This window comes from Rhinatrema bivittatum, chromosome 10 (assembly GCF_901001135.1).
Source record: "Rhinatrema bivittatum chromosome 10, aRhiBiv1.1, whole genome shotgun sequence".
NCBI lineage: Eukaryota > Metazoa > Chordata > Amphibia > Gymnophiona > Rhinatrematidae > Rhinatrema > Rhinatrema bivittatum.
The window spans coordinates 106562253-106584497 of NC_042624.1; the positions used below are offsets into that span (position 1 = coordinate 106562253).

The 22245-nt window shown below is 41.3% G+C and overlaps 1 protein-coding gene across 13 annotated transcripts in view; it reads left to right on the forward strand.

Annotated features, from left to right (window-relative positions):
• Positions 1–22245, forward strand: part of DAB1 (DAB adaptor protein 1) — a 322030-nt gene that overhangs the window by 206340 nt on the left and 93445 nt on the right. For all 13 annotated transcript variants that reach the window (XM_029618406.1, XM_029618407.1, XM_029618405.1 and 10 more), the window contains exon 4: positions 1612–1710. In XM_029618406.1, the coding sequence (XP_029474266.1) occupies positions 1612–1710 (99 nt within the window). The remainder of the gene's footprint in view (positions 1–1611; positions 1711–22245) is intronic.

Here is a 22245-nt window from a genome sequence, read left to right on the forward strand (position 1 = left end):
CAGGTTGAGGCTGGAGAGTAGGGTGTTGATTGCTGCGAGGCATTTGGTCAAGAAAGACAAGGTATTTTGAAGAGAATCCGCTATAGGGATGAGTATTTGTATGTCATCCGCATATAAGAAATGCATTAGCTTGAGTTTGGTTAGTAGTTGACAAAGTGGGAGAAGATAAATATTGAACAGAGTAGGTGACAGGGATGATCCTTGAGGTACCCCCAGCTTTGAGTCACAGGGGTGAGATTCTTTGCTATTTATCTTTACCTTGTATGACCTGTTTTCCAGAAACGATTTGAACCAATCTAGCGCTGATCCTGTTATTCCAATGTTGGCTAGACACTGAATGAGGCAAGAGTGATTCACGGTGTCAAACGCTGAGGAGAGATCCAGTAGTGTGAGAAGGAACGGTTGGCCTTTTTCTAAATTAAGGAGAATGGTGTCTGATAATGTGGCTAATAGGGATTCCTCAATAATAGGATGATCTCAACATTGATGATCTCAAAATAATAGGGATGATCTCAACATTGCTTGTGGATTAGGTTGTTGACTGGGTGCCGTGACATGATAGACAGGAAGAGACATTGCTGTGGCCCTTGCGACACATTGTAGGGGTCAGTGGAGATTTCGTACTGGATACAGTAAGTTGTCATGTACATGATATGGGGAGAAGGAATGGGAAATGGCAGTTTGCTGCATCAAACAGTTGTATGAATTCCTTTTGGCTTTTGTGCTATGTGGTAGTGATTACACACCAAACAGAATCGCTCTGATCCATAAAACAAACAGCGCTCAGAATCTCAGCGAGGGTGGGAGGGCAATGATTAGACTACAAAAGCTGCAAAGAGGAGACCGCGGTTTAACCTTCCTATGGCTCCCACTGTGACATTTAACCCCCGCTGTGGACTGTAAGCTCTTCAAGACAGGGAGCGTCAGTATCCCTAGGCTGCTATAAGTAAAATTCTACAGCGCTAATCAGGGCTACTGGAACCAAACATTTTAAAGCCATGAAAAAAAAAATAAAGGGATAAAATAATGAGTTTAATTTACAGGTCTAAAATCAGCAAACCACTAGAGAACCTAAGAATTAGGACTCATTCTGATGGGATGAAATGAACAGCAATGCACCCACTCAGTCACTACTTACAATTCTGGTTGACAGTATTCAATTTCTAATACAATACGCTCTGAACCAAGATTGTGGGTTAGAATCTGATTCTATTTTGGAGAGTAGATACTATTACTTTTCAGGCAAGAAACACCCATCCATTTTATGGTCAAGCCTCAGGAGGTGCAGAGCACAAACTGCAGCCTGCGAGGGGCTGACAATATCTATTTAGCATAACACTGGAGGTAAAATCGATACTGATGATTAATGAGGTTAATATTGTTATTTTCCTAGCAAATAAGTGAATGCTTTTATTGAACGTTCTTATGAAATATATCATATATGCATCATTCATGATAAAGAATATAACGTTAAGCTATATTACAGCTATGATGGATGAACTTTCGGGTCTGTGTTTTGAATGAGTAGGATTACTAGAACAGCACTTCTTTTGTGCGAGGGAAAGCACCCAAAATGGAAAAACAAACCCAAACCATTCTTTTTCTCAACAGGGAATTGCTGCCGCCGCACGCTCGAAAGGAGAGCACAAGCAGAAAGTGTTTTTAACAGTCTCCTTTGGAGGAATCAAGATCCTTGATGAAAAGACAGGAGTAAGTACAGTGACCACACAGGAAGCCAAAACCTAGTTTAGTGACGGGTAGGGGATGGCTATAAAGTCTTTCCCCTGGCTGGCCGCTGGCGGGATAATAGCATATGAATAGGTGAAGGGCCTCCCGACACGCTGAGCAGCAGATATCTCAAAGGCCACTTTTTGTTCTAGTGAAGAGAAGGGGAGCTAGAGAATACCTTGATGAGTTTTTGGTGTCGTACTTTGAACCTGATGGTTCTTTGCTCCTTAAAATGCTTGTGCACTTCGAGGAGAAGCTGCCGGTCAGGGTGATTATCTTTGCACAAACCAGCTAGGCTTTGGGCCTGGTTTTCTAAACTTCCCTCCACCTCAAAGACACAAAATGGGAGAAAAGCCTTATGGGCAGATTTTAAAATGTGCGCCCGATTTTATAACATGCGCGCGGCTGAGCCCTCGGGGAGACCAGCTGGCTTTCCCCATTCCCTCCGAGGCCACTCCGAAATCAGAGTGGCCTCGGAGGGAACTTTCCTCCCCCCCCCCCTTCCCTTCCCTTCCCCTACCTCCCCGCCCTTTCTCCCCTACCTTTGATGACTTCTTGTTTTTGTTTTAAAATTTACTACAGCCCCGGGGCTGTAGTAAGTTGCGTGCGCCGGCCAACTGCCGGCATGCGATCCCCGGCCCAGCGGCCGCGTGGAGGCCTCTGGCCCCCCCCTCCCCCTCCCCTCCCCCCCGGATCCACCCCGTCCCCTCTATACGCTCGCCGCCGGGCCTTTTGAAAATCTGCCCCTTAGTGAATCAGCAAGTGATCCAGTTCGACAAAGCTTGTTCTACTTTGTTCTTTTCCAACCTTAACTCAATATCTATTGAAGGTTTTCTCTGTGAGCAGGCATGTCAGCACGCAGCATGCTGCATAATAAGAGAGCAAGGTTAGTCAGTCATGTTGAGTATTGTTTTACCGTTGCACACCATGTTGAAGGTGGTGACTAGTGAGCTCTCCACTCAGCACATCACTCGCATGTCTTTAGAGACGTGACTGTCCTCTGTGGGCTCTGCCTCAGGAGGGCCACAAACTCTGCTGTGTGGAGCAGACTTGGTGATAAGTCTGGCATTGCTTTCCCCATTGAAAATAACCACAGAATATTGGCACTGGAGCAACATTTAGATAAACGTCCACCTGACTGTGTCTCCATAGCGAGGAGAGAAACATCCGTGTAAAGTCGTACCACCGCTGACGAAAAAAGAGGTTCTGGTCCAGACTTTAAATTCCAGGTAAAAGTAGGGCAAAAAAGGGAGCACGATGCCTGCAAGTCACTTTTCCCTGTATGTTTTGGAAACAGAACAGCCTTTTGTCCAGGGATTTAATTTTCTGCAATTTCTGGAGGGCAAAACCTTTTCACATAAAAATTCCTGCAAGCTGAAACCGTGACAGGAAGCGATGTGGAGGTTCGTTGTCAGATTCTCAGAGTTCGCACTGTCGGGCAAACGTTCCAGAGTTGCTTTTTGCTTCAGTAATTTTTTTCTATGACTTTTTTTTTTTCTTTTTCACCTTCCTTGAGTTGAAATCTTTGGGCAAAAGACGAGCAAGAAAGCTTGACAAATAAGTCCAATGAGGACATATCGCCTGCAAGGACAAGAACTCCATACATTTGTGACTCCTTTTCCAGAGTCGGGCTTCCTTTTGCATTGACCTAATGAAGGCAGCACGGCTTTCGCGAGCTCGCCACTAAGCTGATCCAATGAAGAGGTAGCACCTACAGCTTACTTTGACCGTACTTTATGAGATCACGATTGCTGCACCGCAGTGATAAAAGTTAACCACAATTTCAGGGAGCTGGGGCTCCCTCCCAGGCAGGCCTTATGAGAAGGATGCAAAGTCGCCCGGGCCGCCTGCAGGCTACTGGCGCACAGGAAATCCTTCTGCGGCTCCATTCTCTTTAAACGTGTGTCCATCTCGTTCCCATGAGAAGTGGCATTTTGTTACTAGTCACACAGTGGCTACATATGAGCCGCTGCTGTCCTTTTCGGCTCTGTGGTATGGTGTGTGCACGCTTTACCGTTGTGTTTTCCTCTGAGCAGTAGCTGGAATTTGCAGTGACTGTGGAGCTGAAACAAGTCTTACTGCTAGACTGCGAAGATACCATTTTTTTTGCCTCTTTACTAAAGAATTTACATAGGATTAAGAAAACAGAATTGAGCAAGGCATTTGTGCACTTATGCCGTTTTCATGGAATTATTAATACTGGTGTGAAAACAGTTTTGCCCTGGACCTTTAATGTATCCTCAAGTCAATCACCCTCTCTCTGCAAATTCACGTTTACCTCCATCTTGTCTTGGACTCTGATCTAAGAAGCAGCGCCAAGGGACCTTTCATAAGAACATAAGAAGTTGCCAGTAAACATAAATGCCACGCTACTGATGCCAGTAATAGCAGCGGCTTTTCCCTAAGTCAGTTTGATTAATAGCAGTTTAAGGACTTCTCCAGGAACTTGTCCAAACCTTATTTAAACCCAGCTATGTTAACTGCCTTAATCGCATCCACTCACAATGAATTCCAGATCTTAATTGTGCACCGAGGGGTAGATTTTAAAAGAAGCGCGTGGGGGTACATGTGCGTGCACTACCCGGCGCGCAAACATGGACGCCTGATTTTATAAATGCGTGCGCATGTTATAAAATCGGGAGTCGGCGCGCGCAAGAGGGTGCACACTAACGTATTGTGCGCGTGCCGACGCCTGCGGCCTTCACCGTTCCCTCCCAGGCCGCTCCAATTTAGGAGCGGCCTGGGAGGGAACTTCCCTTCCCCCTACTCTATCCTTCTCTTCCCATCCCTTCCCCTAACCTTTCCACCCCCTAGCCCTATTCTAACCCCCCATCCTTTATTAAACCCCTTGCGCAAGTTACGCACGCCGGTAGCCTGCCGGCACACAATCCTCAGACACAGCGGCAAATGTCCGCTGTGCCGGAGGCCTCTGGTCCGGCCCGCCCCGCCCCTTTTTTGAAGCCTCAGGACTTAGACGTGTCCTGGGGCTTTACGCACGTCGCTGGGCCTTTATAAAATAGGCCCGGTGCGCTTAACACCCCCCCCCCTACACGCATAGGGCTTTGAAAATCCGGCCCTGAGTGAAAAAGAATATTCTCTGATTTGTTTTAAATGTGCTACTTGCTAATTTCATGGAATGCCCATTAGTCCTGTCTGAAAGAGTAAATAACTGATTCACGTTTACCCATTTTAGTCCCCTCATGATTTTATAGACCTTTATCATATTCCCCCCTCAGCCGTCTTTTCTCTAAGCATGAACAGCCCTAACTTCATTAGCTTTTCCTCATAGTGGATCCGCTCCATTCCTTTAATCATTTTAATTGCTCTTCTCTGAACCTTTTCTAGTGCAACTATAAGTTTTTTGAGATGCAGCAACTAGAATTGTACATAGTACTCAAGGTGCAGTCTCATCATGGAGGTACTATGTCATTCTTCATTTTATTCACCATTCCTTTCCTAATAATTCCTAACATTCTATTTGCTTTTTTAATCATTGCAGCACACTGAGTTGATGATTCCAATGTATTGTCCATTATAAGGCCCAGAACAACTAATCTAGAACCTAACATCATGTAACTATAATGTCCTGTACCTAAATTTCATTTGCCATTTGGATGCCAAGTCTTCCAGTCTCGCAAGGTACTCCTGCAATTTATTATAAACCACTTGTGATTTATCTACTCTGAATGATTTTGTGTCATCTGCAATTTTGATTACCTCTCTCAACATTCCCCTTTCCAGATCATTTATAAATATATTAAAAAGCAGTGGTCAAGTACAGATCCCTGAGGCACTCCACTGTTTACCCTTCTCCACTGAGAAAACTGACCATTTAATCCTACACTCCATTTCTGATCTTTTAGGCAGTTTGCAATTTACAAAAGGACAGCACCGCCTACCCATAACTTTTTAATTTTCTTAGGAGTGTCTCATGGGTTCCCTATCAAGATCCTTGTAAAAATGCAAACATACTCAATCTACCAGTTCACCTTTATCCACATGTTTATAAACCCCTTCAAAAAATGTAGATTTGTGAGGCAAGACTTCCCTTGGGTAAATCCATACTGACTATGTTCCTTTAATCCATGTCTATCTATATTTCTGTGATTTTGTTTTTTAGAATAGTTTCCCCAATTTTTCCCAGCACTAAAGTCAGGCTCACCAATCAAAGATCACCCCCTGGATCCCTTTTTAAATATCGGGGTTACATTGGCCATCCTTCAGTCTTCAGGTTTAATGGACGATTTTAATGATAGGTCGCAAATTACTAGTAATAGATCTGAAATTTCATTTTTTAGTTCTTTCAGAACCCTGGGGTATTTATCACCTGGTCCAGGTGATTTGCTACTCTTCAGTTTGTCAATCTGACCTACTACCTCTTCCAGGTTCAATGTAATTTGGTTCAATTGATATGACTCATCACTTTTGAAAACTGTTTCTGGAACAGGTATCTCTCCAGCATCCTCATTAGTAAACATAAAGCAAAGAATTTCTTTAGCTATTCCATGATACCGTTATCTTTCCTAAGTGCCTCTAACCCCTCGATCATCTAATGGTCCAATGGACTCCCTCATAGACTTCCTGCTTCAGATATAATTTTAAAAGTTTTTAATATGGGTTTTTGCCTCTATGGACAGCTTCTTTTCAAGTTATCTCTTCGCCTGTCTTATCAAAGTATTTTAAATTTAACTTGCCAGTACTTATGCTTTTTCCTATTTTCTTCAGATGAAACGTTCTTCCAGTTTTGGAAGAAAGCTTTTTTGGCTAAAATAGCCTCTTTCACCTCACCTTTTAACCATGCTGGCAGTCATTTGCCCTCCCTTCCTTCCACCTTTTTTAATGTGTAGAATACATCTGGGTTGCATTTTTAAAATGGTATTTTAACCTATATCGATGCCTTTTGTACACTCTTAACATTTATAGCTGTACCTTTCAGTTTTTTTCTAACTATTTTCCTAATTTTTTCAAGGTATTATTTCTATATCATTTTTTTGAGGTATTTCAATCTGCATTTAATTTTCAGTGTGAATCCGACCTCCAGGATGGTATTTTCTCCTTAATGAAAAGGAGACATTTACTGAATGCATCATTTTAATCGGACAGGAAAGCTTAAGTAAATAAAGAGACGAAACTTGAAAGCTAAAGCACATATCATAGTGTGGCACATGAGAATGGTCTTGTGTATACTACTGGATGAGTGAGCAAACAGAATGATCCTGTAATGCTCTTTTCTTTCTTATCTTGCTGAATTTCATATAAATTAGTGCCCCAGTGCAGGCAGCCACTCTAGTAAATCATGTCGGCACTTCAATCAGAAACTGGAACAGGCAAAGACATTAAGACGTCCAAAGGTGCAAAACCAGTTCAAGTCAAACTCAAAGCAAACACATTTCAGCCTGCCTCAGGTCCAACAAAGTCTGCACACTCACTCAAGATACACTGTGGTGGCAGGAAATGATCTTAAAGCTGGCACAGGAATGTCTGGAGTGAATTGGGAGTGGAACTGCAGGCAGATTTCTGTGACTCCATCTCCGCTGTCTCCATTGCCCGCCTTGTTTCTTTAAAACAAACCAGATCGGTGAGCTGATATGATAAAGCCGCAGGTTATGCACAGGTGTGGTGAATTGGTTTGTACATCATCATTAAGATGTGCCTTATTTCTTCTAGCTGGTCAGGAGAGATAAGGCTGGGCAATCTATGCATAAAATAAACATAAACAATCATGGCTGCATGGATTTTCATGATTATCTAAAATGTATTAGATGGTAAGGCCATAAAAATAGAGGATCTCCCAGCACAAACGGCCGATGTTAGGGTCGATTCACTTACCTAAACAATGGCAGCAACTGCCCTCTGTCAAAAGCCTGCCTGAACACAAATGTCTTCACTAGCTTTTAAAGATATGTACTACAGATACAGAAAGAAGATAACTGTGCAAGAAATTTAACATGCATGCTACAAAGCCACTTAATTGGTGATGCATTATGAAACTTATAAAAAAAAAAAAAAGCAGAGAACCTAAATTTAGGCTTCTGTTAGGTCCCTAAATTAGACACCTATTTTCAGCTGAACTTAGGGGCCAGGGAGGATAATTTTCAAAACTGCTCATACGTGTCCATATACACACGCATATGGTTACATGCAAAGAGGTAGATTTTAAAAGGCTTGTGCCCGGCAAAACCAGGAGAACGCGTGTGCTCGGATGCGCATGGGCCATGCGGATTTTAAAAGGCCCGCGGCCACGCGTGTTTCTCCCAATACATGGATAAAAAAGGTTTGGCGAAAAAGGGTTGGGGAATGGGCGGGATCAGGGTGGGACATGGGCGAGCTGGGATTGCACCATGAGGTCAGTTTTGCGCACTAGCGCACGCCGGGATCCCACAACCATTTAACTTGCTTCTGCTATGGAGTGTGTCTAAGTAGGTAAATAAAAAAAAAAAAGGAGTAGTCAGCAGGGTTTTAAGGGTCGGGGTAGTAGTATAAAGGGAGGCAAGTTAGGTAGGGGGTTTAGGAAGTCCTCTCTTTTACTGGGGTGAACTGGGAGGGAGCAAGGAAATAAAACTAATGCATCACTGTGCCCATCTACTAAAATCCACCCCCCCCCCCCCAAGGGCTGGAGACGGCATTCACACGCATATGCACTCATCGACATAAAATCATGCGCGCATGCACGTGCGGGAGGCTGATTTTATAACGTGCGCTTGTTATAAAACTGGTGCGTCCATGTGCGCATGCCGGCAAATGAAAGGTCACTTTGAAAGTTACTGTTAAAGTTTCTATGGCATTTCATAACCTGCACACAAATATGCGCAGGTTATAAAATGCGAGTACATAGTGTCCCCCCCGAATGCCAGCCTCCAAAGCAGCCTGGATTCCCCGACATCATGATGCTGGAGCAGTCACAGGAAGATTACTCGACTGCTGTATGAGCAGGAGTGGCCGCTGCTGGAGAAGATTTGCCCTGGCATGATACCACTCACTCTGGAGGACATGAAGAAGCACCGCCGGTGAGCACTGTCCCGGTCTGTAGATATCACTGCCGCTTTCCTGACTAAGCCTCTGGAACTCTTGGTAAGAGAGGGGTTAAGTTTCTCTACATGGCCTTTGGTCTGTTTTGGCTCAGGTAGATAACCGCAATATCCAGTTGTGCATGGGACATTCATTTTCTGGTGAGAAGAGAACTGTCTCAGAGTTATGTGAGGTTCACTGGCAGGCGGTCCAGGAAGTGGCGACAAAGGTGGGTAATATAAAGAAGCAAGTCCAAGATATCCAGGAAGTTAATGTAACTCTAATTCAGGATAAGAACTTAGTTCACGGGAAAACTGAACAGCTTGAACATTTTTTCTAGGTGTTTGAATCTACACTTCTTAAGTTTTCCCAAGATTCCTGGGACTTCTGTCAGAGATTCATTAAAGAAGTATTTTCCCAAAGTTTTGGGATTACCTGTTGAGGGTTGTCACCCTCTTGGTAAAGTTTGCTTCTTACTAACGCGGAGAAAAGACAGAAATTCTATTCCTCCTATATCAGGATCCCTGGTTTCTGATCCTCCATTGGATGTAACTATCTACCCTGTAGGGAGAGTTCCATTGCAGAGATGGAGCTCTTCTGGTTTTATTTGTATTTGAACAGGATTCTGAAATGTTGTTTTCATAAAACTCAATCTCTGTTCTATGGAAAATTAATTTGGATATAGTCTGATGTGAAATCTACTCCGGAAAGAAGGCAAATATTTCTTGTAATGCATCAGGAAGTTTTGTCTGTGGGTGCTACGTTTTTGCTTAGATTTAGATGCCCTTGCAAATGTATAATTACTTATGTTGGGAACACATATCAGTTCTTTACTCCTGACCAATTATGTTTTTTCTTTGACCAAAAACATGTTTTTAATGGCTAGGTTGTTTAACGGCGATATTGAGAGGTATCACAACTGTATAGCTTGCCATGCTCTTTTCCCTTTCCCCTTGTTTTTGTTTCTCTTTCTTTAATAAGAATCTCCTTATAATGTCTTTATCTCCATCTTGCAACTGTGTTGTGGTCTAAGGCTTTTATATCTATTACTTACCTTTTTTTTTTTTTTTTTTTTGCATTATGAGTAATTGTTTTCTTGATATGCCTTTTCCTTTGCATGTGTTTGTAACATGTATAATTAAAATCTATAAATAAATACATATTAAAAAAATGCAAGTACATATGCATGCAAACATGCTCACATCTGTGAAAACTGGCCGTGGAAATATGGACTTATCAGGATAAGTAGCAGCACTTATCCTGATAAGTTCCAATGTATCCGATTAAGTAGCCAGATAAGTCTGAAAAGCGCTACTTTTCCATTTAAATGGTGATTTTCTGACATATCCGGTTATGTAAGATAGTTGGATAAGTCTTTAAAAGCTCTACTTAGCCAGCTAAATCAGATAGTCAACTAAGTAGTGCTTGTTGACTTAACCAAATATCTGACTTAGGGCCTATTTTCTACCCGGATCGCACGCAATAAGGGACGTTTCGCACGCGAAATGTCTTTTATCGCGTACGATACCCAAATGGGGGCAGAGTCGGCCCCGGAAGAGGAGGAGTCGGGGCGACACCGGGGCCGACTCCGCGAAGACGCCGTGGACGCCGAAAAGGTAAGGCCCTTTTCGCGTCCGAGTTCGTGCCCAATAGCTACACCTTCTATGGCGGCGCTATTGGGTGCGAAACCGGCAGCGATCGCACCGCGATGGTGCGATCGCTGCCGGCTAGCGCAGGCCCGCCCCCCCCCCCCCCTCATTCCCTAAAGTATCGCAGGCCTGCGATACTTTAGAAAATGAGGCCCTTAGCTGGATAATTAGCGGCTTAAGACTTATCTGTCTAAGTAGCACTTTATCCCAGACTTGTCTGGCTATGTTTCTTAACAGGGTCTGACAAATGCTACTTAAACAGACAAGTAGCACTTTTCAGACTTATCCAGCTAAGTAGCACATTGCTGCTACTTAGCTGAATAAGTCAAAACTTGTCTGGATAAGGTAGCTATTTAGCCGAATAAGTGCAAACTTGTCTATATAACTAGTGGCAAAGGTACTACTTAGCCGGATAAGTCAAATTTAGCTGGATAAGTGTGTGCAAATAATATACACGCATATCTCTACTTCCAATTTAAAAGGGATACACGAAAAGATTTTACATGCATACGTTAGACGCATTTATCCCCCATAAGCTGGCTTTTACACGCAGAGGATGGGGGATTTTCTAACATGTGCATGGCAATGAATTAACCAGTTTTACTAATTAGTTTACCAGTTCGCCCAGTCTATCTGCAGCTCATGAACACCCCCAACCCGGCTTTTCAGCCTGAAATTCACCCAGACCTCCCTCCTCCATTTTTTTCTCTCTTAAGATGTTTACGATAACTTACTCCTGTTACTGAGCAGGAGTAAGTATACGCCAGGAAGTTGTCACATTTAGATGCATGACTTGCTTATAAAATAGCAACTTACTCGCGTAAATGTTGGTCCCTCCCAGAATGTCCCTGGGCCCCCCCCTTTTTTTAACACATTTAAATGTACTCATGGCCCCTAATTTATGTGTTGAGATTTCTAAAATAGCATATGCTCGTGTACATGCTGTTTTACAAACGTAAGTGCTATTTTTTATGTGCGCAAGTTTTGAAAATTCACCTTTAGATTTGTATTTGCACCCACAAAACAGTTGTTCCCATTGCATGTAATGCTATTCGCATGCCCCTTAATCCCAAAACTCCTTGGTGTTTGGGGGCTTGGCATGGTGGATACAGGATTTTAATTGAAAGGATTGTGGAGATCTTGACAGGGGGGCTTGCAGGGATGAAATGCCATGTGCTCACCAGCCCTCCACTTTGACCAGGTAGCAAGGGAATTTTGAGATGTTAACATTTAGGATTTTAGCAGGCCCACAGAACACAGTGGATGGAGCAGTGTATACTATAGCACTCTGTTACTGTGGCTCTGCTAAAGTCTAATTTCCCACATATATATCTGGGTATGTGCTAATTTTAGCAAAAACTCACCAATGTTTGAGCCCGGTGTAGCATGCATGCTAGGGCTCCATATTCTGAATGCATGCTAAATGACCTTAGCATGCATACTAATCTGTAATGCATTGGCTCCTTAATATCTGAAGGTGACTTCCCATCTTCTCATTTCTAGATGTGACACCTGGCTAAAATTCCTCCAATTCCAACATAAGAACTCTCTCCTTTCCCTGAGGGTTCCTCCTTTGAAAAAAAACAAAAACACCTCGTGCACCATCTAATTTACAAAACAATGATGTGTGGCCAAAATGTGTAGCAGTTGTACTACTGTGAGACCATGTCCTTTTGGCTCGTGGGGATTTCAGAAGCTGCTGCCTAACAAATGGTGCATAAGGCACTGCATTCGTTGCACCTATCCATCTGCCTTGGATGGTGGCAAAACATTTGCAGCTTGCAATTAACTTATGTGCAAAATTGCTTGGGTCTTGTGAGGGACCTGCTCAGGCATTGTTCTAGTCCACATTTTGTAAAAAAAAAAAAAAAGGAATTAACAGACCTGAGAAAATGTTCTTTGTTAAAATCTGTTTGGGAAAAACAGGTACTTCACACTATTAAATTATTCCCAAGAGGCTGTTCTCCTTTTCCTTGGACACTGGTATAAATCTCTCCTAGCTTAAAATAATGCTTGCATTCAGTCCCTGTAGAGTCCAACCTTGTCCATCTCCTGTTTCTTTCAGATAAATTAGCTAGCTAAACAAAGGGCATGAAACAGTTGTCAGAAGGTACAGTAGTTATATTATAGGGTTCATCAGCTCTATCCCTCTGGCAGTCTGGAAGTCTCACCTAGACAGTGTGTTGCATTTATCAGAAATATATCTTGTCGTGCCCCCTCAAGTCTCTCTCCTGCTCCCTGCTTAGCTTACTCTCTCATGTAGTCAATCCCATAAAAGTAAAGGCTCTGATGTAACTATGCCCTGCCTTCAGCAGCTGAACACTCGTCTTGGTTATGATATTGTGATAAATCAAATAAACAATAATAATAATAATAATAGCACTGCATCCTTCTCACACATGAGCATTTTCCCCACCAAACACAATTACTAACAAATTCACATAAAACACGGGCAGGGCTCCAATCAATAGAGTTATAGAAACTTGGTGAGTTCATTTTTTACTAGAAATTAATTCATGGGGGGGGGGGGTTTGGGGGTGTGTGAGGAGGAAACATTAACAAGATCTATACCTTACTGCACTGCTACTAAAATGATAATCAATACTACGCAATATCTGTGGTTGATGTCTAGAGTCAGTCAACTTCTGCACACTTGGAAACAGAAGTATGCTGATATGATATTAAATCAAATTAATAAGATGCTTTGGTTTTTCCATTAGAGGATGAGATGTATTTTTTTGTGATGAAACATTTTTTTTCGTTAGAGAGAAGACATTCAGCAAACAAAATGACTAAATATGATCACTGTGCAAATCAGCTTGTGAAAAGGCTACGAACTTTTATCTTTGCAGTCATTGTGTTAAGAAGGCCTGATCAGTAACAAGGATGTGTGCATGAAAAAAAGCCTTTTGTTTCATTTATTTTCTTCTTGGTCAGATTCTTGTGTGCAAAGTTATTTCAGTACACACTAGATGGTTTTAGCATGTGCTTCAAAGACAGAAACTAAAAGAAATGATATATTATTGTGTTTTTCTCTTTTGAAATGGGAAACAACACAAAATTAAACATTGTCATAATTTTATTTATTTATTTGTTTATAGCTTTTATATACCAACTTTCTTGATACAAATCAAATCAACTCGGTTTACAGAGAACAAAGATCTTAACAATAACGGTAACAATTAACAAGAGGTAATAATTAGAGGAAGAGAAAAAGTTACAATAAAACAAGGGAGTACAACTGGGAGTTGGAAAAGAAAGTGGGGGTATAAAACAATAGGTACTAATACCTAAATACGTGTGGGGATGCTTGTATAGTCTATCTCTGTACTATAGCATATTATGAGAATTTAGTGCTTGTTTAGGAGTTGAAGATGAAGAGTTGGATTAGATTCTGAGTGGTAAAGCTGAAGCTGAATTTAAGCACAGGAAAAGGCTTGACTGAACAGCCACATCTTGAGTTTCTTTTTAAAAGTTAGGAGACAGGTTTCCAGCCGAAGGTCTGGAGGAATGGTGTTCCAGATGGAGGGGGCTGCCGTTGAGAATGCCAGGTTTCTGATGGTTGATCGGCGCACTGTTTTGGTTGGGGGGGGGGGCGTGTAGGGATCCCTTGTAAGCTTCCCTTGTTGGCCTAGCCATATGGTGTAGTTTTAGCGGGTGGAGAAGGTCGAGGGGGGTCTGATGGTGGATGCTTTTGTGAATGATAGTAAGTGATTTGTGAAGTATTCTAAAATTAACTGGGAGCCACTGTAGATCCTTTAGTATGGGTGTAATGTGTTCTCTCCAATTAGTATTTGTTAGGATTCTAGGTCATTTTTAAAGTGTGCGCTGATCTCTGCCTTTCCACAGGTTGAAATGAAATGGTAATGTTCCCCAACACAGCCGATGCTTTAGTAAATGGTTCTCCTCTGCAGGATTATTCAATGTAATGAGGTAAACTCCAAACACAGCCCGTGCTTTATCAGATGGTTTATTCCTGTATGGCTTTAGCAGTCCAGGTCTCCTTGAAGGGGTTTCCACCATTCGTCTCCCACATCCATTGGCTCTAGGTCTGGTTCAGGATCCTGCAAAAGCTCCACCTCCACCTCCTCTAAGTCTCCCTCTGTCTCTAGTAGGGCTCCTTCCTGTTCCTGTCCTGCCCCTTCTTCGGGCCACCTCCCCCTCTCCTCCCAGTACACTTAGGTGTCCCCCTCCTCCTTGATGATGCAATGCCTGTGAAGTCACTCCCTCTTTGCTCTCCATACTTCCCCTCCCCCATGACTTTTAGGTGAGGGAGGTTTTCTCCTAACCTGAGGATTCCTCGGCTCTGAAGATTCCACTCAGGCTTTCCTTCTTCCCAGATTCTCCTACAGGTTTTCTCGCCCAGTCCCTCCCGGGGTACATGGTAACCATAACAAGCGATAGCACAGCCTTAATCACAAATGGCCTAGAGTGGGCAAATTTTGGAATCTGGCACGTGCACAAACAGTGTCAATCCAGCAGATTATTCAATTTGTATTGATGCACATATGTGTGCCATCCTGCATATGCAGAATGGGGAGTGAGCCAGAAAAGCTTTCTCCCGTTATACACCAATGGAAGAAATTCGCTGTCCCCCAAGCTACTAAAGCTATGAAATTGTATGCTATGAAAAACAAATGTATACATACGACCAGTTGCATTCCAGCTTTATTTATTAGGTACTATGTCTCTCATTCATAGATTTTTTTAATAGTATACATGCTATTGTCTTCAGCTTCCTCAATAATATGCCACCCAATGCATGCTGTCAATAAATTTAGAGAATCTTAAGCTAAAATGATCATTGTGTCAAAACAGATGAGAATCCAGGAGGTAGTCCACAGCTACTTCAAATCCAGGAAATGTATAACATGGAAGCGTAGAATACAACAGCAGATAACAGCTATCTAGTCTGCCCAATTTCAGTCCTAGTCCACTGAACCATCTCTCTCCACTACTATCCATTCAAAATTCAGCTGTGTGACTTACCTTTCACCAATCTCACTGCACCCCTAGACTGTAACTCCTCTTCTCATGTCAATACATTGGCTCCCTATCCACTCCCGCATGTAGTTACTCTTATGCAGCTACAAAAACATTCATTCTGCACCTCCTCACTACCTCTCCTCTCTTATCTCTCCCTATACCCCTCCTCTTCAACTTTGATCATCGAGCAAGTCACTTTTATCTATGTCCATCGCCAGGTCCTGGACTCCATCCTTTCCACCATGATGCATCATCTAGCTGGAATAGGCTTTCTGAGTGGGTGCATCATACTTCCTCTCAGGTCTTATTCATATCCAATCTAAAACTCCACCTTTTCCAGGCAGCTTTTAAACGGGCTTTCCTGATCACACCCATGTTGGTATTAACCATTTTCCGTAATCAATTAAACTCCCCTAGTCTCTTTTATGCCCTGCTTGTCCATCCTCAATAGATTGTAAGCTCTACACGAGAGCAGTGCTCCATACAGCTCTGTAAATGGACCCCAAATATGCCCCTTATATGGCCTGTAGTTTAGAGTCAGTGGTATCAAGAGACCCTATCACTGCTAGTGAGGTCAATGTAGGTAGGAGTGTTTAAGAAGGTGTGACTCCCCAGTGGGTGGTGCCATTGATTTAATAAAACTTCTGCACCCATTTGATACAGGAAGAATTGGGGAAGGAGTGCCAGGAGAGTCAGGAAAAGCTAGATTGGAAAGTGCAGTCGGAGAGTGCCACATCTCCAAATACTAGTGCTATTGGAATCGTTCCTCTCAGATGGAAAGTACCAGGAGTGAGATCTTCTCACAACTGAGGAGTGTCTGAAAAGTGGAGCTCCTGTCCAGTGAAGGGGACTGGGGCCCAAGGTCAGGATTACCGATACTTCCAGAGAGAGGGAGAGCCCTGGGAAGTCTGAAGAAAAGAAGAGGTCAGGAAGCAAAGATAATAGAAATTCCTCATCTGACGAGAGAAATTCCTCATCTGACGAGAGAAATTTGTGGAGAAGGGATTTTTCCATGGTGGGAATTTTGGTAAAAGGAAAACTGTCCAGTTGAGAAAGGTGTCCTGAGGAGTTCCTGGTTGAAAGAGGAGTCATCCAGAAGCTGTTTAGTGAAAAGAGAAGAACTGCCTTCAAAGTGGGAAGACCCAGGGAAAGAGGGTTCTTCTTCCTAGAGCTGACCTGTTTGGGAGGGCAGTGTTATTACTGCTGAAACTGACTGAGATTCATTTGTTTGATTATTGGACTTTGTGTTGCTGTTTGGCACACTAGTTATTGGTGTACCATTTTTATTTTTGCATTATGTTTTCCTGCCATCAGTGCCAGTAAAGAAATTAAATTTTTGAACAACAGTTTTGGTATCTGAGTTATTTTTATGCCTGGACTGGGTTGATGTGCAGAATTGATATTAATTTAATTGGATTGACCGCTAATCAATCACATTTGTCAAAATGATTTTAAAGAAGAGCTCCAGTGAGGAAAAACATGAAGGGCCTTGAGAGAGAGAGAGAGACTTCCTCCCCTCCCCCCCGGTTCTGGAACCCTGGGAGGCCATGTGGCCTGTCCTTGGCCATGAGTCTCCCTGTGCCCAGGACCAGATTGCGATGTAAGCTACATCTAGTAGTGCTCTAGAAATGGCGTAACAATGTCATAGACCTCAGCTGATTTCTGGATTTTCCTTTGAGCTTCATTACTGTTCTTATGTCTATCAACCCCCACTGGAAGACCATTCTATGCATCCACCACCCTTTCTAGGAACAGATATTTTCTGATGTTGCTCCTGAGTCTTTCCCCTTAGAGCCTCATTCTATGATCTCTTGTCTTAGAGCATTCTTTCCTCTGAAAAAGGTTTGTTTCTTCTGCATTTATTCCTTTGCAGCATCCCCTCCCCTTTCCTCTAGAATGCATGTATTAAACATTAGTGTTTAAACCGGGATTGCTAAACTGAGGTCAGTTTCCATGGAAACAACATTATACTTGCTCAGAAGACTAACGGACAAGGGAGTTAAATTGTAAAGACAGTTCAATTATATATTTTTTGAAATCCTGTACAGTGTACTTGAAATAATTTTATGTTTAAGTTGAAGCCTTAAAATCTTCTCAGATAAGGCTCTTATTTGGAGTATGTTTTACCTGTCTGATTTCTACTATTTGCACGTGTCATACTGTCTTTCAGAAGGTGAACTGATAATTACTCTTTTGCCCCTTTGTAAAATTCAGTGGCCATCCATGCCAGCTAAAGAGTGGATGCTATGCATTCTGCAATTAGCAAAGCTTAGCTTAGGTTGCTAGATGGTATGCATTTTGGTATACAGCTGTAAAAAAAAACCCCAACAACTTTTAAGTCCTATATTTCACCTGAAAACTTGGGAAAAAATTGATGTGGCATGGCAGTGGTAAATTGGTGCTTTTTCTTAGTGTGCACTTCATTAGCGTTCTGCCTAGTTGTTTAAATTCAAAAAGGGCCATTTGGTGTTCCTGCACATTCCAGTCCCTCTGAGACATAGGGCACTAACACTTGTCCTGTGAGCAGAAGCAGCAATAAATCAAAACAGTTGCTTTGCAAGTTCCTTGCAACTGGTTGCTGTTATAACATTCGCAGAGCAGCAAAAAGAGATCTGAAAAAGTGTTTGTTCTCGTTTTGCACGTTTCCTTCTTAATTTAGTACGATGCCAACCTCTCCTTAGTATGGATATCCCTTGGCTTCTAAGGCAAATGGGGAACACACTGAGCACAGAAAAGGGATTTAAAAAAATATATATTATTTTCAAGTGCCTCACAATTTTGCCAGTAGTGATTTATTTAGATGACAGAGGAATGTGGAGAATGTATTCAGCCATATTGAATTCTACAATATTTTCTCCATAGAGGCTAGGGTGGAAATTGACTCTGAATGCAACTGGACTTTGTCTAGTCCTTCAATCACTTCCAATAGATGATTTGGAAACAAATCAGCAGTGAGAAGTCAGATACTTGCGAAACATAAAAGCAATAAAAAACTATTAGGGTCATTCATCAAAATGCGTTAACACCATAACATATATTTATTTATTTATTTATTTTTAGTTTTTATAAACCGACGTTCCTGTATAAAATACATATCACACCGGTGTACAGTGAAGTAAAAAACTGTCGCCACGTGGGCGGCTTACATTATAACAAATAACAATTAACATTTAAATAACATTATAAATACATTTAACATTTTTAACAGATAACATAAAGATTAGAGGAGAGGTTACAGTAAACCATCGGGGTTGATTAAGATTCAATGATGCTCTTCAAGGACTATGGGCAACAAGTGAGTCTTGTTGCCCATATATGTAATGAACAGTAACGAACAGCGCAAATGCAAATTTTTTGGAGGAGGTGGGATCAGGAGAGGAGTTTGGGTGGGATTTAATTAAATGAGGGGCAATATCGCATGGTTTTAACACCAGAAATAACATTTTGAGCTGCTAAATAAAAGAGCTGATCTAGATGCCTAATTCCCAGCAGAATGAGCCTCAACCTTTTGAACTTGTATCCTTTTGCATCAGATGAGTCAAATTTCTATATCACTTCTGCACCTGTGTTTTTCTTGTTGGAAAAAAAAAAGTCATCATACTTTCATTGATAAATCAGAAATCACTAGCCTTAGACTTTGCTGATCTCAGATTTGAGATCAGAAATTATGGGTTACACTGTCTCCGAATTATAGCAGTTCCTCAAATGCCTGACCTATAATTAGCTTTTTCTTCTGTTGCTTTGTGGCAGTCAGTTTCATGTCTCATCAAAGTAAAATGTCCAAGTACATGACAAGCAATCATATTTTGCTTGTCCATGTTTGTGCTTGTTACCTTAATTGGTTTATTTTCAAGTTGAGACCCTGTCCACTTATATTCATGCATTCTGATTGTAAAGGAAAATGTTAGCCGCTTATAATTATGTCATGAATAAGCCATCTTCAACATGAATAATTTTGAAAAACTGTAACAATTTTGGCATAAATAAAAAAAAAAATCCTCACTCATTTTCACAGAACATGTACTTCTTGGATGATTCATATGATACTATGTGTACTGTAGATCCAACATCATAGCTACAATATCATAGCTACAATTCATTCTCAATTATTGTAATATCCTCTTTAATTCATATGCAGTCTTTTGTTCAATAATGTGAAATTGAACAGTAATATTAAAAGAGAGAAGTTCACACAAAGTGGCATTGGCCGGACCAAAAATATTATTTATAATGTAACCTATTTTAAACTAAAGAAGTGTGCAGAATAAAATGCCTAATAATGTATGTGGGGTAGACAGAAGGAGCTTCCTGTGGTAAATTTTCAGAGCTGTCTTCATGAAAGACTTCTACTTCCTCAATATAAGGTCAGAAGGGCAAGGACATTAAGATCCTGTGATGAAAAATGGAAATGATTTATTTTCATTGTTGTCATACTGAACATCTACTGCCAGGAAGCAGTGCATCTGGGTAGAGTCTATATCTAGCAAACATGTCTTAGCAAAAATATCAATGAGATGTCATGTAAGTGACCAAATGCAAAGTTTGACTGCACAATCCTGGAAGTACACAGTGTTGATTTATTTTTTAAAAACTGTTTTCCCTCCACCGGGTATAAAAGCACTATATACTGATGATTGTGCATTTCCATAGTGCTGGGCCTTTCAATTAACTTTATTACCAATGTATTAAGTTAGTCCAGTGAAAACATATCACCTACAACTTGTCTGTTGGTCTTTATTTCTTTTAGTGATTTGGGATGTTCTGCAGTGCTCAGGCCTAGTGGCCGTACTCTTCCCAACGAAAACTGGATTCCTTAGATTAGACTGGCGTGAAAACTTTCCAAAGATGTTTGTACATGAATTTCCAAGACCACCTAGATGTCATCTTGATATTTGGAAATGGTTATATGTATATTTTTATTCATGCATTTAAAAATAAATTCCAAGAATACATCTTGCTGGGAAGAGTAGAGAGAGAACACAATAAGATATCCGCCAAGAAAAAAATAAAGGACATTTATATTCAGTTCACTCATCACAGAAAAGTCCACCATAAAGGGGAGCAATACAATCAATAAACCAAGGAAAAGACAGCATAACTCTTTCAATACAGAAAAAAAACAGAATTCTAGCCAAATGTGGAAATCGTTTCATGTTTCCACTGTTTCTAGATATGATACTAGCTCTAGATTTTGGACTCAAATTTCAAATTAATTAACACAGTAAATATTCTAAGAATATAAGACTTGCCATACTGGGTCAGGCCAAAGGTTCATCAAGCCCAGTATCCTGTTTCCAATCGTGGCCAAGCCAGGTCACAAGTACCTGGCAGGATCCCAAGGGGTAGAGAGATTCCAAGCTGCTTATCCCAAGAATAAGCAGTGGATTTCTGCATTAATTGTTTATAGACTTTTCCTTCAGGAACTTGTCCAAACCTTTTTGAAACACAGCTACACTATTAGCTTTCACCACATCCTCTGGCAACAAATTTCAGAGATTATATATTGAGTAAAAAATGATTTTCTCTTATTAGTTTTAAATGTCTCCTTCATTGTGTGTCCCTGGTCTTTGTACTTTTTGAAAGAGTAAACAGCTGATTAATGTTTACTCGTTCCACTCCACTCATTATTTTATAGATCTCTGTCATATCTCCCCTCAGCCGTCTCTTCTCCAAGCTGAAGAGTCCTAACCTCTTTAGCCTTTCCTCATAGGGAATTGTTCCATCCCCTTTATCATTGTGGTCGCCCTTCTCTGTACCTTTTCTAACTCTGCTGTATCTTTTTTTAGAAGTGGTGACCAGAACCGAACCTAATTCTCAAGCTGAGGTTGCACCACGGAGTGATACAGAGGCATTCTGATATTCTCTGTTTTATTCTCCATTCCTTTCCCGTGTTTGAGAAAGTCAGTATAAGAGAACTGTATGGCCTACAAAAGTGCCAGGTTTGGGAATGGACTTTATTAGATGCCCTTAAAGCAATTAAGTACTAAATGCAAAGCCTCCTATCCGCAAGTCCTTTTATCTAACCAACTTTGAATTCTATCTATAGAATTCACTTACATTTTGGAAATCAATGCAATTTCATTCGACCTTTCTTACAAAAAAAAGTATTCTTTTGATTGACATCTTCTCTTAACCCTTAAGGTGTCCATATTGGTATATGCTTATATTTATATAATTTGTTGTTTATTGTAAAAAAAAATTTCAAATGTAACACAAACATAGGGGTCAATATTCAGACAGTCTGTCCAGCTAAGTTCATGAATTAGACAGACAAACTGTGGGTTGTAGATTTTCTATTGCTCTGACCGCAGAAACATTGGAGGCATAATGGGGGGATTCCAGGGAGGCATTAAGTTAGCTAGATAAGTTATCTGGCTAACTCTCATATGCAGAGCTGGGTAATTTATCCAGCTAAGTATGGTCATGCCATATTTCTCTGGCTAACTAGAGCATTATCCAGCTCTATTCAATGGAGTGCCTAATCAGCAGTGCACCACTGAATTAAAAATGGTGCCAGTACTCATATGCAGGATGCATATTTTGTTTTTTTTCTTTTTTTTAGGGACCACAGGGCAAATCAAGCAGGTGGAGGAAAAGCTGCTGGTACTAGATATCGGCACGTATCCCCTGAAATAAAGCCCTGTACCTAACAATTTATCAGATTATCTTTAGCTTGCTGCACTGCTGAATATTGACTTCATGGAATCTAATAACAGATAAAGGACTCCAAATCCCATCCAGTCTGCCAAACTTTTGCTAGTACAATACCTTAGACCCCAGATGATCATTGTTGATCTCTTTTTTTACCTTCATGTCTTCCCAGCAGGAATTCTTTGTGCTTTGTGCTTATTCCATATTTTGATTGATGCTACCA